This window comes from Aegilops tauschii, chromosome 2, assembly GCF_002575655.3.
Source record: "Aegilops tauschii subsp. strangulata cultivar AL8/78 chromosome 2, Aet v6.0, whole genome shotgun sequence".
Taxonomy (NCBI): domain Eukaryota; kingdom Viridiplantae; phylum Streptophyta; class Magnoliopsida; order Poales; family Poaceae; genus Aegilops; species Aegilops tauschii.
This window is the reverse complement of record NC_053036.3, coordinates 648,412,341-648,427,768: the sequence shown is the minus strand read 5'-3', so window position 1 is coordinate 648,427,768 and position 15,428 is coordinate 648,412,341. Positions and strand designations below refer to the sequence as shown.

General features: G+C 44.1%; 1 protein-coding gene across 1 annotated transcript; it reads right to left on the bottom strand.

The window, feature by feature from the left end:
• Positions 1–8,596: 8,596 nt before the first annotated feature.
• On the bottom strand, positions 8,597–14,243 carry LOC141041443 (uncharacterized). Its single transcript, XM_073507590.1, has 7 exons — positions 13,688–14,243; positions 11,656–11,823; positions 11,445–11,575; positions 9,738–10,215; positions 9,611–9,674; positions 9,400–9,523; positions 8,597–9,004 (listed from the first exon to the last, which is right to left on the bottom strand). The coding sequence occupies exons 1-7, from the start codon at positions 14,241–14,243 to the stop codon at positions 8,597–8,599; spliced, it is 1,929 nt and encodes a 642-aa protein (XP_073363691.1).
• Between the last annotated feature and the right edge of the window lie 1,185 nt (positions 14,244–15,428).

Genomic DNA, 15,428 nt, shown 5'->3' with positions numbered 1-15,428 from the left:
AGGAGGGCGCGGAGGTTCTGACTCTACGACTAAGAGATCCGGCGCCGAGGCTCCGAGACGTCGCCGTCGTTTCACCGCGCAGCTGCCTCCCTGCTCCCCCTGCTGCTGCTTGATGTCGCGGGTTTGATCATTGCGCAAAGCAAAGACGCCGCCGCATCCATCTCCATCTGATCGTGGTGGCGAGTGGTTCCCCGGCCCATCTCCATGCCGTGCGTTCGCCGCCGCCTCGATCACCAATGATCTTGTTGTGGTACGCTGACCTAGGGTTTCACGATTTATATAATTGATTGAGTACTGGCAGAAAATAAGGGGGCCACCAGCACGTCGCCTGAAAGTTCTATTTGGGCCGGTTAATTTCCGCGAGCCATTGCATTGAAAAAGGAACCGCCTGATGGCTTTCTTCTTGGGCAGATCCTATTTTGCGCTTTAGGCGTCCTGGGAGATGGGCCGACCCGCTTAAATTTCTCAGTCTTCTCTGTTAAAGGGCAAAAAAAAGGGGTGCGGCAGCTAGGTCCAAACTAAAGACCTCTCTGTCCAGAGCATACAGAATTAATCACTATGTCATTCAATCAGCTATGCCAACTCACATCTAATCATCTTTTTATCATCTTCATTTTGCGTAACTTTTTTCTTTTTCTTTTAGTTTTTATTTTGTTGGAACAGTTTTCTTTGGTTTTTTACTTTCCTTTTCTTTTTGCTAAATGAGTGAAATTTTTCTTCAAATTCATTAACTTTTTTCAAAATTGATGAACTTTTCTTCGATATCGATGAAGTTTTCTTTGAGATCCTTGAAAGTTTTTTCAAAATCAATGATCTTTTTTCAGAATCGATATTTTTTTTCAAATTCCGGTGAACTTTTTCAAATTCGTGAACGTTGTTCAAAATACCAGTGAACTTTTTAAAAAATTGTGAACTATTTCCAAAATTGATGAACGTATGCTTGATTTTGTGAACATTTTTTAATCCGATGAATTTTTTCAAATTTGTGAAGATTTTTCAAAACTGATGAACTTTATTCGATTTTGTGAAAAAAATCGAGATCTGTGAATTAATTTATGAAAATCGATGAACTTTTAAAAATTTGTGAATTCTGTTTCAAAATAAGGTTTTCTTTTGTCAATAATTTATAATAGAACTGAAACAAGAGTGCGGCGAATCTGCACCCGGGCTCAGCTGCACCCGCGCTCACGGAAAAAATCAAAAAAAATACTAGAAAAATTCAAAAAATTCCAAAACAAATTGGGGTGGTAGATAATTAGATGCGTGAGGTTCGCTGCGAAATTCAGCTCGTTTGGACATTTGAGCAGGTCTGTGCAAAAAAGACAAAATCGGGGTCTGTGAAAAAGTTTACTGTTCACAAACTGTTTTGACCCGATTTGTCTTTTTTGCCGAGGCCTACTCAGATATCCAAATGAGTTGAAATTTGGAGCGGACCTCATGCATCAAATTATCTACCACCCCAATTTTTTTTGGATTTTTTTGAATTTTTCTAGTATTTGTTTTTCCGTGAGTGGGTGCAGCTGAGCCCGGGCTCCAGGATGAATTATCGCTGAAACAAGGGCTAAATAACACTGTCTTCGGATGTAAAACGTCAAAGTTATTGTGGTGCATTGGTTATTGCCTTCAGTGTGTCCATGATTCCGTGTGAGTTCGAACCTCCAAATGTTTTGTGGAGTAGATAGCGAAATAGTGCACAATCTCAACCCCCCCCCCCCCTAATGATTCTTCTCCATCCGTCATCCGCTATTTGATTTTGGCGACGATCAAATACGAAAGGACCTTTGCCCCTCAACCAACACATGTTAATCCTCGTCCTCATTGCCGCCAGCGACTGTACAGCTCGCGTCACCGTCCTCGTCTCCGGCGAAGACCTGGCTCGACCTCGCCAGGGCCGTAGCGTCCAGTCCCATCACCCATGTCTCGGCCTTAGAGCTCCACAACGCTTGCCCTTCTTCATTTGGAAATCGATTATAATAAGTATTACCAGAAGATGTCTCGTACAAAAACTGTTACCAACATATAACAAGTATCTTCTAACAATTCATAGTAGTTTTTTTCTTTGAGAAATTACTGAGTAAGCCAAGAAGTAGAAAAAACCATAGACTTAATTAACTAACTTGATACAATTAATGGAAATAAAAAATCTTATAAAATAATTAACCAGCACAAGAAGTAGAAAGTGGACTAGGAACGATGGGTATAAGTAATGTTTGATCATGTCATGAGTGATATGATGCATATGTTATCCCTTGGTTAGATTTGGAGCTTGCTCCTGCCAAAATCACCAGAATGCACGTCCCAATATTATTTGCAAGAGATTTAGGCAAATATAAGTCCTTCACTCAAATAGATCATTCAAGGAGAAATACTTTATACTTAAATTTTTTGTTTACAATAAATATGATATAATTATCCTAGATTGTAAATATTATGTGAAAATTACATACAAAATTTGAATATATTTTCACAACTGTAAACCGCTCATTTAAATAGATCCTTCATTTATTTCATCTACAGGTCAAAAGACTATAGTTAAAAGAATTCTATCAAAAAAATATGGGATAAGTATGGTAGATTTCCATTTTGGGAATTGGAAATTTGTTTTTTAGGGGAAATTACTCATGGTGCGCACCACATTCACGGTAACCAACTCGGTAGCAAATTTTATTTTAAGATTATAAACTCACTAAAAAAGGTTTGGACAAATATAAATATCTCTATTAAATAGATATCCTTATTCATTTAAGTCTAGTGGTAAAAAATTTACAATTAAAGTTTTTTTAACAACATGCCAGTAGGCAGCAGGGTCGACCTGAGTTGCACGATCAGAATTAGACAACTCTTCATGACTATCTATCTAGTGGAACAGTACATAGTTTTTCTAGGGGTGGAACAGTACGTAGCTAAGAGCATCGTCAGCAGATTTCCAAAATAACTTTCCATATAATTGCTTATTGGGGCCCAGTTCTTCTGGCGGTTCTCGGAGAATCTTGAGAATTAGACCTCCTCCAGATTCTTCCGGAATGTTGAACCCATATTTTTTGACAATCTTAGCTAGTTAGGGTTGTCAAAAAAATTGGGTTCAAGATTCTAGAAGAATTAAGTTGGAGCTCCGATTCTCACGATCCTGGGAGAATTAAACAAAAGATCTGGGCCTAGAGCTCTCCCAATAAATTTATGAAGCTTAACAAGTGTTTTGTTTTAGCATATCCCCAATATAAACCTGACGTGTCAGTGGGTTAAATTTGCTGCATATGTCACTCTTTTTCCCAAGCTCAGGCCGAGGAGGGGCGGAGCCATACATCGGCGCGACCCGGCAGAGGGCAGTCGGCGACGCGCACCAGCGGAGCACGATGACTGGCTTAGGATTGGGACGCGGCAAAGTGGTGGGGCGCCCGCGGCTGGCCGGTTGCAGAGGTGCAGTCAGGCATGGCGGAAGGCTCGGGAAGGGGACACGGTTACGTGCAAGGCCAGAGGGAAGTGGAGGCGGCGACATGGGGCTGACTTGGGCAGCTGCCCACGAGGCATGCTAGAGGCCAAGGAAGTCGGTGTGGCACCCAGCAAAGGCTATGGCTGGCCAGCAGGGATGCGACACGGTGGTCCCGGTGGTGGTATGACATTCGCTAGCGAAAAGGCGATCGTCCAGTGGCGTGCTGACGTGTGAAGCTCCAGGTGGTCGGCTCCCGCCAATGCCAACTGGGTATAGGGGGAGATGCAATCTTCCCCTCTATATAGGGGAAGAAGGCTTGTTTTTTGGATGAGCAACAACAATATTTTGGGAAAAGGGAAGCTGATGGAGCGCATTTCTGTGTGCCAAATTTGCTTATACCAGGATTCTTTTAGGCATAGGGGAGCTGTTGGAGATGCTCTAAGGGCATTACAAGCGCATACAACAAAACTCCCTCATTTGTCCGCCAGGAACGGTGTTCCTAGCACCATCCACCATATGTTCTCCTCGTATGTTCAAACCATTTTGTTTCACTATCATCATATTCCACACATTCAACAATAAATATGGAGGCAAAACAATTTCTACACATTCACTATTAAATTAATACTGAGGACTAATAGTTCAACAAGTCAAACAACTCAACAATGCAAGCATAGTCGATAAATGTAATAATTCAATGTTTACGGAACTCATCGATGTATTTCCGTATCATGCGTAACCACTCCTTGGTTTGATCAAATATTAAGAAGAAAAGGTTGCTACATAACATCATGTACAATGGTTTGATCATTGTGTGAGTAGATCGATTCCTCCTTAGCTATTATATGATCAGTCCTCCTCCTTTCTCCGAGCTTGAAACCGGCTATGCAGCAATAAGTGTCACCTTTGAATTGGCATAGGCGGAGCTCCCAACCAACACCCCATACTGAAAACACCACCAAAAGAATAAGACACATTTGTACAAAAAGTAGAAGCATATTCTTGTATGTCTTTTCTCCTTTTTTTCCGAGATCAAATATGAAACAAGGGACTGCTAGCACTAGATGCCACAGAACAACTCTATCTAATTTAAACACAATTTACTAAAAATGGGGACAGTATTAAAAAAAGCAAGCAATAGAAAGACCTATCCCTTGAGCCAGGAAATAGGTAACATAGCACTCGAATTCTACCATTAGGAAACATATTGTTCTGAATTTTTGTGTGTGTGTGTGTTTTCTCCCTTCGAAGAAGAACTATTAAGCTAAACGACTAGCAAGGTGATCTGTAGCTGGTGACATGCTAAGCCCGTGACATGGGTGCAGGAGTTGGTTCGCTGCATGGTATCCACCTACAAACTGAACGAACGCATCAACGAACCACCGACAAACGAACACATATCAGTGATAAAAAGAAACAAAGAAACCAACGAAGGTACAGCGAGCAATCCTCCTAACTAGGGATTGAAATAAAAATCAAAACAGGTTGGTCCAGTTGAAGACAGGGGAAAGGAAAATCTTCAGCGAGTCGGAAGGTATACTCGCTATAAGCGAGATATAGCCTTCACGCTCAAAACCAGCGGTGGTGTGCGGGCTCACACGCATACCCATGGGCCCCAGCCTAGCTTGCCACAAGCCCACGCCCAAATCTACTCAGCGCGGGCTAGATGAAGGGTCAGCCCTTTGCCGACTTTCGGAACACGGCATAGGAATCCCAACTGTCAAACAACCATTGCCATGCAGTGGCGGAGCTATGTTGGGGGCGGGGGTGGGGGGGGGGGGGGGGGGGGGGGGTGGGGGGGGGGGGCTGCCCCCAGCCTTTGACCAATTTCTGAAGAATTTTTTTTAGGGAGACTTAGATTAGAACATTTTTAGCATTTGGCCCCCCCAGACACTGATGATTTGTGTTTCGCCCCCCCCCCCCCCCCACCCCCCCCCCCCCCCCCCCCGGAGTTTTTCGGCTAGCTCCGCCACTGTTGCCACGCCTAGTTCTTTGCCAAATTTTTATGTGCGGTGCTCGGCATAGACGTGACCCTGGAAATTCAGTAATAAAAGAAAGAAAAGGCAAAATGATTGTCGAGTTTTCATTATTGGATACTGCAAACATAGATTGTTGTCACTTCTCCGTCACCTAGTCTTTGGTGCGGTCCACCTGTCGGGCACTGCCGACTTTATATCCATCATAACTCGACGAATATGCGACACTACCAAGTTTCTTCCTTTCGCCGAGTCTCTTTTTCCTGGCACTAGGAAAATGGTGTAGTTAGTTTAGTGAGTTGCACGTCACTGCAGAGTCCAATCATCAGCAACTCGGCAGACAGCCAGACACCTAACTATGCGAGATCCCGATAGATTGAACTCGGCGAAAACTTGAAACTCGGTGAAGTCCCAGATAGATTTCAGTAGTGTGCATTAATTTTTTGCCACCATATTTTGGAAAAAAACAAAATAAAAGGAAATTAAATTAGCATTAAAATTTCCCAAAAAAAGGAGAGTAATTAGCATTCAAAATTTCCAAATAAAAGGGTGATATGTGCACCTTTCACGAAAGAAAAGGACAGGCAGCCGCTGCTAAACCAAGATCTATGAAAAGATTTATGCAATATTGCTTGACCTTTTGCAAGCAGAATGGGACCCCGAGATCTTTCTGTGGTTCCTATATAATAGGATTATGTGTTGCTGGACAAATCATCTTTCTGTTTTGCTTGGAACACACAACCATAAACAATCGCCATTGTTGCATCACATTTTTTGGATGGACAAGTTGCTGAATCTTATGCGTGGGCCGGTCCTGCTCTCTCTACTTCTTGCATGGCTTGCTACTACTACACAATGTACGTTGTCGATTCACAAGCTACGGTTATTTCTCTCCTTCCTATAATCTGGTTCGTCTTTGTTAATAAATCTGAATCACAGTAATGTCAATTGTTCAAATGTTTTACCATAGGTCAAATCATGGACAGCATGGAGAATGGTAAGATCAGTTTACCAACCGGGTTGTGCGTCTATAAACGGGACTCCGATGCCTGCCATGATTACAACAAGTGCTACTGTTGCTATGTGACGGATTTGTGCTATCTGACAGTCAATTTATGCCAGAAATATTGCAAACGTTCTGCAAACTAGCGGCAATGGAAATCCGCCCTTTAGCTACCCCCACCCCCCCTACACTTGCATCAGATTGAACTATTGTTCCAAGAAATAATATGCTGTTTGGAGGGCAATATTTTTTGAAATAAAAAGTAGTATGTCAGCTGTTGTGTTATTGGTCATGTTTGTAAAGTTTCGTGGAAGTGTTCCTACTCTCTGTAGAGAGCCGCGTGGGTTATATTGATCGATAGCAAGAAGAGCCCTTGCATGGCGTACAAGTTTCACCCGATCGCTAGGATACAGGTGGTTACAGGAGATAGAGATTGAGAAGGTTACGGGAGAGAAAGCTAGAGGAAAAATAGTTGGGATTACATCGTATGAGTTTCTATCTCTAACACCCTCCCTTAATCTCAACTATCCTAAATTAAGATTGTTCTTGAACTCTTCAAAAGGCTTGACTGGTGATGCTTTGGTGAAACCATCTGCAACTTGATCTTTCGAAGGAATGAATCGTATCTCCAATTTCTTTTCAGCAACCCTTTCTCGAACAAAGTGAAAATTCATTTCAATATGTTTGGTTCTAGCATGAAAGACAGGGTTGGCAGACAGATAAGTCCACTACTAGGAAAATGGCTATAGATAATATGGACACTAATGGCGCACCACACATGTGGTGCGCCACTACTATATATACTAATGGCGCACCACATCCATGGTGCGCCATTCCGTGGGTGTGGTTCTAGTAATGGCGCACCACACCCACGGTGCGCCATTACTAACTTTGCCCAAAAATTCCACCGAATACACCCCCCTGACCGCCTTTTCAGTTTTTAAAAAAATAAAAGAAAATGATGAAAATATAAAAAAAATAAAATAAAATAAGTTTCCCATGTGATATGTGGTCTAGTTGTTGGGAAAATTTACAAATATGAATTTCGACTTTATTTGCAAAATCTCTCTGGAATTTGTAAAATGGGCATAACTTTTGCATACGAACTCGGATTAAAAAGTTTTATATATGAAAAATCATCTACTCGAAAAGTTACATACGATTTGAACGGGGGAACCCGGTTCAACATCTCCAAAATCCCCAAAAACTAACAGAACGAAAGATACGGGGCTTTTAAGATCTAGAGGGGGGAAACTGAAAAAAAAATTCAAACTTACTAGTGGCGCACCATTTGCTAGGTGCGCCACTAGTAACAGAAAAAAAAATTGGTTTCAAAAAAAAATTTGGGATTTTTTTTAAAATATGATACGTAATATGACCGGGAAGTTTGAAATATTTTTTCAAAATTTCATCACACTCATGAACATGAACGTGGACAAAGTCTTAGACATCAACAAGGTTTAATAGGATTGATATGATAGATATATCAACAACTGCCTTTGAAGTGAGCTGGTGCTGGGGTTGGATAGAACTCTGAAGTTAAGCGTGCTTGGGCTGGAGTAGTGTGAGGATGGGTGACCTTTTGGAAAGTTTTACCACGGAGTGCGATTTGACTTGAGATTAAGCATATTGAACCGAGATTAAGTCATAGTGACCCGAGATTAAAAACACGAAAAAAATTTGAAAAAAATATTTCTGAAAAAAATTTGAAAAAAAAATGTTAGTAATGGCGCACTTCTATGTGGTGCGCCATTACTAAGTCAGACAGTAATGGCGCACCGTGTGATGTACTAATGGCGCACTGCCTGGTGCGCCATTAGTATACCAGATACTAATGGCGCACCGATCATTAGTAAAAAAATTCTAATGGCGTGATGCTAGTGGCGCACCTGTAGTGCGCCATTAGTAGGCAAAAACAGGTGCACCACTAGCAGGCCTTTTCCTAGTAGTGGTGGCACCCAAATTGTCACAACATAGACATGAGATACGTTGCCGCTTTATTCCTAGTTCTTCAAGCAGCGATTCCAACCAAATGATCTCAGCAGCAGCATTAGCCAGTGACTTGTATTCTGCTTCAGTACTTGATCTTGACACAGTTGCCTGTTTTCTAGCACTCCAAGAAATAAGATTAGAACCAAAGAAAACTGCAAAACCTCTAGTTGATTTTCTGTTATCACTGCAGCCTGTTCAGTCAGCATCAGAAAAAACACTAACAAGTTTGAACTGAATTCCCAAACTTAAGGTGTGCTTGATGTACCGTACAATTCTCTTGACAGCTGTCCAGTGAGTGGAGGTAGGTGCATGCATATATTGGCAAACTTTGTTAACAGCAAATGAAATATCTGGTCGTGTCAGAGTCAAGTACTGTAAAGCTGCAACAACACTCATGTACTTGGTGCTTTCTTCTTCCCTGAGTGGCTCCCCTTCATGTGCTGAAAGTTGTTCGGAAGAGGATAATGGTGTAGGTGAAGGCTTGCAGTTCTTCATCCCCATGCGAGCCAAAAGTTCAGTGGCATATTTTTCCTGATTCAATACTATACCATCTTGAATCTTTCCAACTTCAATGCCTAAGAAGAAGTGTAAGTCACCAAGATCCTTCAAGGCAAATTCTGAACTTAAATCATGCAAGAGTGCATTAGTGGCATTCTATGAAGAACTTGCAACTATGATGTCATCAACATATATAAGCACGAAAATAACAGTATTTGCCTTGTTATAAATGAAGAGAGACGTGTCAGCTTTGGATGCAATAAAACCAAGGTACTTCAATTGTGAACTCAACTAAGAGTGCCATGCTCTTGTTGCTTGTTTCCGTCCATAGAGAGCTTTGTCCAGCTTGCACACATAGTGAGGTGTTTGCTTATTTTCATACCCTTGTGGTTTCTTCATATAGACCTCCTCTTCCAGAACACCATGCAAAACGTGTTCTGTACATCTAGCCATCTCAGGCTCCATCCCTTGGATATTGCAATAGCTAGCACAAGTCTTACAGTTGCAGCCTTTACAACAGGACTAAAAGTATCCTCATAATCAATACCATAACATTGTTTAAAACCTTTAGCAACTAGACGTGCCTTGTACCTGTCAATGGAGCCATCTGCCTTCTTTTTGATTCTATATACCCATTTGCAATCAATAACATTTTTACCTCTATGATTAGGTACTAGATGCCAGGTTTTATTCTTTATAAGTGCACCATACTCTTCATCCATAGCTGCTTTCCACCTGGGATCTTTAAGTGCATCACTCAGTTTTGTTGGCTCACCTGAAATACACAACATACCATATGGTATAGTACCATCAGTTCGTACTTTGGGGTTTTTAATACCTTTCTGTAACCTGGTCATCATCCTTGAAGTGATATTATGTTGCGGGTGCACAGAAGGTTGAACATTCTGACTTGTGGCAGAAGATCCAGGGGAACCCTCCACTTGTGCAGAATCTGTTGATGCAGATGATCCCGTAGCTGCTGGTGTGGCCGCACCTGAACTGGAGTTGATATGGGCCACAGAACTAGGTTCCGCAGAGGATCCCGCGTCGCCAGTTGGCTGCATGCGCGCACGCGCGCCCGTCGCTGTCGCTGGCCGCGCGTGGGACGGCCGCCTGGTCCCGCTGTCAGGCGCATGATCAGAGGAAGATCCCCACCCGCGATCAGATGAGGACAGGCAGATAGGAGTGGCAGGCGCAGGCGTATCGTCCTCGTGTTCCACGCCAGCCGGTGCTCCTCCATTAGCATGAAATAACACATCATTTTGTGCTGGATTTTGATGATTTTGATCATTTTCTTCACCGTTTTCTTCAAGTACCTGCACAGGCAAACTACCAAGAGTAGAACTAGCAGGAGTATCATATTGGTCAGCACAATTGTTATCGCCCCCTTGATCGAAATCCGGAAGAAGAAGAATTTCTTTACGGAGAAGAGCACCGGCATTTGGATGGAGGGACTCAAATGGGAAAATTGATTCATCAAAAACAACATCTCTGGATATGTAGACTCTACCCGTGGAGACATCAAGACATTTGACTCCTTTATGCATAGGGCTATAGCCTAGAAAGACACATTTTTATGAACGAAACGCAAGTTTGCGTGTGTTGTATGGTCGAAGATTTGGCCAACATGCACAACCAAAGATACGGAGGGATATGTAATCTGGAGTGACACCAAAAAGTCGTGTGATGGGATTTTCAAATTTGATGACTTTGCTAGGACGAATATTGATGAGATATGTGGCGGTCAAAAAAGTTTCATCCCAGAATTTCAGAGGCATAGATGCATTTGCTAACAATGCCAATCCTACTTCAACAACATGACGATGTTTTCGTTCGGCGGAGCCGTTCTGTTGATGAGAAATTCCAATCTTTTGAAAGAAGGAATTGAGTTTCTCATACTCACCACCCCAGTCGGTTTGCATGGCAAGGATTTTGGAGTTCAATTGGCGTTCAACAAGATTTTGAAAATTGGTGAACACTTGGAAAACTTCGGATCATTTCTTTAACAGATAAATCCAAGTAAATTTACTATAGTCATCAATGAAGCTTACATAATATGAGAATCTACCAACTGAAGTAGGGGCTGGCCCCCATACATCTGAGAATATAAGTTGCAATGGGGTAGTGGATACACTGGTAGAAATAGGGTACGACAATTGATGACTTTTAGCTTGTTGAGACGAATCACAAACTGACTCAACACTAGACTCATAAGGAAGTTTATTTCTACTAAGAACATGTTGAACAATGACCCAAGACGGATGACCCAACCGACTATGCCACTTTTAAGAAGATGGCTTGATGACACTCCATGCTTGTTTATTTGTCCATGATGATGATGATATGAGAGGGTAGAGTCCTCCCTCACATTTTCCTCTCAGAATGGTTCTCCCCGTTGCCAAGTCCTTAACCACAAAAGAGTAAGGATAAAATATGATAAGAACATTATTGTCAAGGGCAAAACGATGAACTGAGATAAGATTTTTCGATGCTTGGGGACTATGCAAACTTTGTTTAGATGCAAATCTTTTATGGGGGTTCTAACAATTGAGTTTCCAATATGAGTAATATCCATACCAGAACCGCTCGCCGTGTGCACTTGATCACCTCCGTGATATTTCTCCCGCATCGTCAGCTTGTCGAGTTCCCCGGTGATGTGTTCGGTGGCACCAAAATCTGCATACCAATTGGTATCGATTCCATAGGAGTTGGTGATGGCGTTGACATCCTTTTCATCATGATGATCATCGTCATACCGATGCCAGCATGCCCTAGCGCCACCAGGATGATGCTTGTAGCATATCTCGCACTCCGGGTAGTCATGATCTTGTTGGTGCTGCTGCTGTTCTCGTGGACGCGGCTGGTAGTTGCCACCACCGCCACCTTCAGGAGAAGAAGAGGGGCGATCTCCACGCCCCCGCACCCTGTTGTTGGAAATATGCCCTAGAGGCAATAATAAAATGGTTATTATTGTATTTCCTTGTTCATGATAATTGTCTATTGTTCATGCTATAATTATATTAACTGGAAACCGTAATACATGTGTGAATACATAGACCACAACATGTCCCTAGTAAGCCTCTAGTTGACTTGCTCGTTGATCAATAGATGGTTATGGTTTCCTGACCATGGACATTGGATGTCATAGATAACGGGATCATATCATTAGGAGAATGATGTGATGGACAAGACCCAATCCTAAGCATAGCACAAGATCGTGTAGTTCGTTTGCTAAGAGCTTTTCTAATGTCAAGTATCGTTTCCTTAGACCACGAGATTGTGCAACTCCCGGATACCGTAGGAATGCTTTGGGTGTACCAAACGTCACAATGTAACTGGGTGGCTATAAAGGTACACTACAGGTATCTCCGAAAGTGTCTGTTGGGTTGGCACGAATCAAGACTGGGATTTGTCACTCCGTATGACGGAGAGGTATCTCTGGGCCCACTCGGTAATGCATCATCATAATGAGCTCAATGTGACTAAGTAGTTAGTCGCGGGATCATGCATTACGGAACGAGTAAAGTGACTTGCCGGTAACGAGATTGAACGAGGTATTGGGATACCGACGATGGAATCTCGGGCAAGTAACATACCGATAGACAACGGGAATTGTATACGGGAATGATTGAATCCCCGACATCGTGGTTCATCCGATGAGATCATCGTGGAACATGTGGGAGCCAATATGGGTATCCAGATCCCGCTGTTGGTTATTGGCCGGAGAACGTCTCGGTCATGTCTGCATGGTTCCCGAACCCGTAGGGTCTACACACTTAAGGTTCGATGACGCTGGGGTTATAGGGAATAGATATACGTGGTTACCGAATGTTGTTCGAAGTCCCGGATGAGATCCCGGACGTCACGAGGAGTTCCGGAATGGTCCGGAGATAAAGAATAATATATAGGAAGTGAGGTTTTGGCCACCGGAAGAGTTTCGGGCGTCACCGGTAATGTACCGGGACCACCGGAGGGTTCCGGGGGTCCACCGGGAGGGGCCACCAACCCCGGAGGCCTGTGTGGGCCAAGTGTGGGAAGGGACCAGCCCCTAGGTGGGCTGGTGCGCCTCCCACAAGAGGCCCAAGGCGCAGGGAAGGGGAAAGGGGGAAAACCCTAGGCTCAGATGGGCCTAAGGCCCACCTAGGGTGCGCCCCCCTCTCTCCCCCTCTTGGCCGCCCCCTCCATCCAATCTAGGGCTGGCCACCACCCCTAGGGGGGGAACCCTAGATGGGGGCGCAGCCCCTCCCCTTCCCCTATATGTAGTGGGGTTTTTGGGGCTGCCAGAGACACGAGTCTCCCTCTCTCTTGGCGCAGCCCTACCCCTCTCCCTCCTCGTCTATCGCAGTGCTTGGCGAAGCCCTGCTGGAGTGCCACGCTCCTCCATCACCATCATGCCGTTGTGCTGCTGCTGGACGGAGTCTTCCCCAACCTCTCCCTCTCTCCTTGCTGGATCAAGGCACGGGAGACGTCACCGGGCTGCATGTGTGTTGAACGCGGAGGCACCGTTGTTCGGTGCTTAGATCGGATTCGGCCGCGATCTGAATCGCTTCGTGTGCGACTCCACCGACCGCGTTCTTGCAAAGCTTCCGGTCCGCGATCTTCAAGGGTATGAAGATGCACTCCCGTCTCTCTCATTGCTAGTTAATCCATAAATTGATCTTGGTGATGCGTAGAAAATTTTGAATTTCTGCTACGTTCCCCAACACCTGTCTCCTCGGCCGCGAGGGCCCTTGCCCCGAGCCTGGCTGCGCCCTCTGTAGGCCGCGTTTGCAAATGAGTTGAAGCCACCTGCATGAGTATCTCCAAGCATCTCCATCCTTTGATCGAAGGCAGCAATCTGTGCAAAGAGTTCATCAACAGAGATTGTATTTTTAATAGCACCAACCACAACAACTACTGGATCGTAGTCGCGATCTAAGTCGGCGAGGATGTAAGCAACCATCTCCGGATCAGAGACAGGTCGACCAGCAGCCGCCAACTCATCCGCTAGGCTTTTCATCTTGGACATGAACAGGGTGCTTGGCATGTTTCCCTTCTTGGTGGTGGTAATGGCGATTCTCAGATTCGTGATCCGAGATTGCGACTGCGAGGCGAAGAGGGTTGTGAGCGCAGTCCATAGGTCGAAGCTGCTTTCTTTTCCTACGACCTGTGCAAGTATCTCTTTTGATAGAGAGTTCAGCAGGAAGCTGAGAACTTGCTGATCCTTGGATAGCCATGGTCCGTAGACCGGATTCGGCACGTTGGTCGTGCTCTTATCCGACTGCTGCTGCTCCACCGTCTTCGGGGGCGCTGCGTCGGTGCCGTCCAGGAGGCCGGTGACATGCGCTCCTCGCAGGGCCGGCATAACTTGAGCCTTCTAGAGGAGATAGTCCCCCCTGGCCAACTTCTCGCTTGGCGGCTGTCCAAGGTTGAGGGCAACCGGAGTTGAAGAAGACATGGCGATGAACTTTTGATCGAAGGCTAGTTAGATTGGAAGAGGCTGGCTCTTTATACCATGTAAAGTTTCGTGGAAGCGTTCCTACTCTCCGTAGAGAGCCGCGTGGGTTATATTGATCGATAGCAAGAAGAGCCCTTGCGTGGCGTACAAGTTTCACCCAATTGCTAGGATACAGGTGGTTACAGGAGATAGAGATTGAGAAGATTATGGGAGAGAATGCTAGAGGAAAAATAGTTGGGATTACATCGTATGAGTTTCTATCTCTAACAATGTTCTTATAAAAGTAAACCTTGGGCAATACTAGGATCCTGGGGTGAGAAACAGGCCGGCATAAAACGTCCAGCTTTAGAAGTTGTGAAATGTACATTTGTGATGGAAACATTTAAGCACGGTTAGGATAAAACCTCCAGCTTTAGAAGGTGCTAGCTGCGCACGGCAAACACATCTGATAAACCTCCCACAACGATTTGACCTCCTAGCAATGTGATATGCTCATGTTCACTGGAGATCACTCTTGATTTATGAATTTACCCCATAACCGGCATTCATTCGCTCTGGCCAGTCTCGGGGTCGCTGATCCATGGTCCAAGCTGGGCATGGTCTCCCCTTAAATCAGTTCTCACGAGTGCAATGTGTGCCAACACCCATGTTGTTGTGTTTCATGTCCATATCCGGACTCAATAAAGAATTGGACGCGGCTTGTCTAACATTGCACATGGCATGTCACAACTGTTTAAAGTGCACTGCTAGTTGTAGAGTACGAGAAGCGTGCACGCTATGAGGCCTGCTGGTACTAGTGCTAATTTGTTGCCCTAAAAAGCAACAGTTCACATCTACTTGCTCCGTCCCAAAGCAAAGCTAATACGAAGTTGAGTCATTTATTTTGGGACAGAGAAAGTAGTTTGTTTTTTTATGAAATTAATTGAAACTACAAACAAGGATCATCTTACATATTTATAGGATATTCATTGCTTTCTCATGGACATTAATCTGCAGTCGTTCCCGCCATTAAGCTCGTTCTGCCGCAAAACCTTTCATCTATGCATGCCTCGATCCCTTGCCTCTTATCGACTACAACATTGTTCCTCCATA

Bases quoted from the DNA above. Each gene is read 5' to 3' on its own strand.
- LOC141041443 (XM_073507590.1), bottom strand. From the start codon at position 14,243: ATGCCGGCCCTGCGAGGAGCGCATGTCACCGGCCTCCTGGACGGCACC. The intron at 11,576-11,655 runs GTATGACGATGA...ATTGGTATGCAG, and splicing joins GCTAGGGCATGCTGGCATCG to ATTTTGGTGCCACCGAACAC. The intron at 9,675-9,737 runs GTATTAAAAACC...TGTGTATTTCAG, and splicing joins GATGACCAGGTTACAGAAAG to GTGAGCCAACAAAACTGAGT.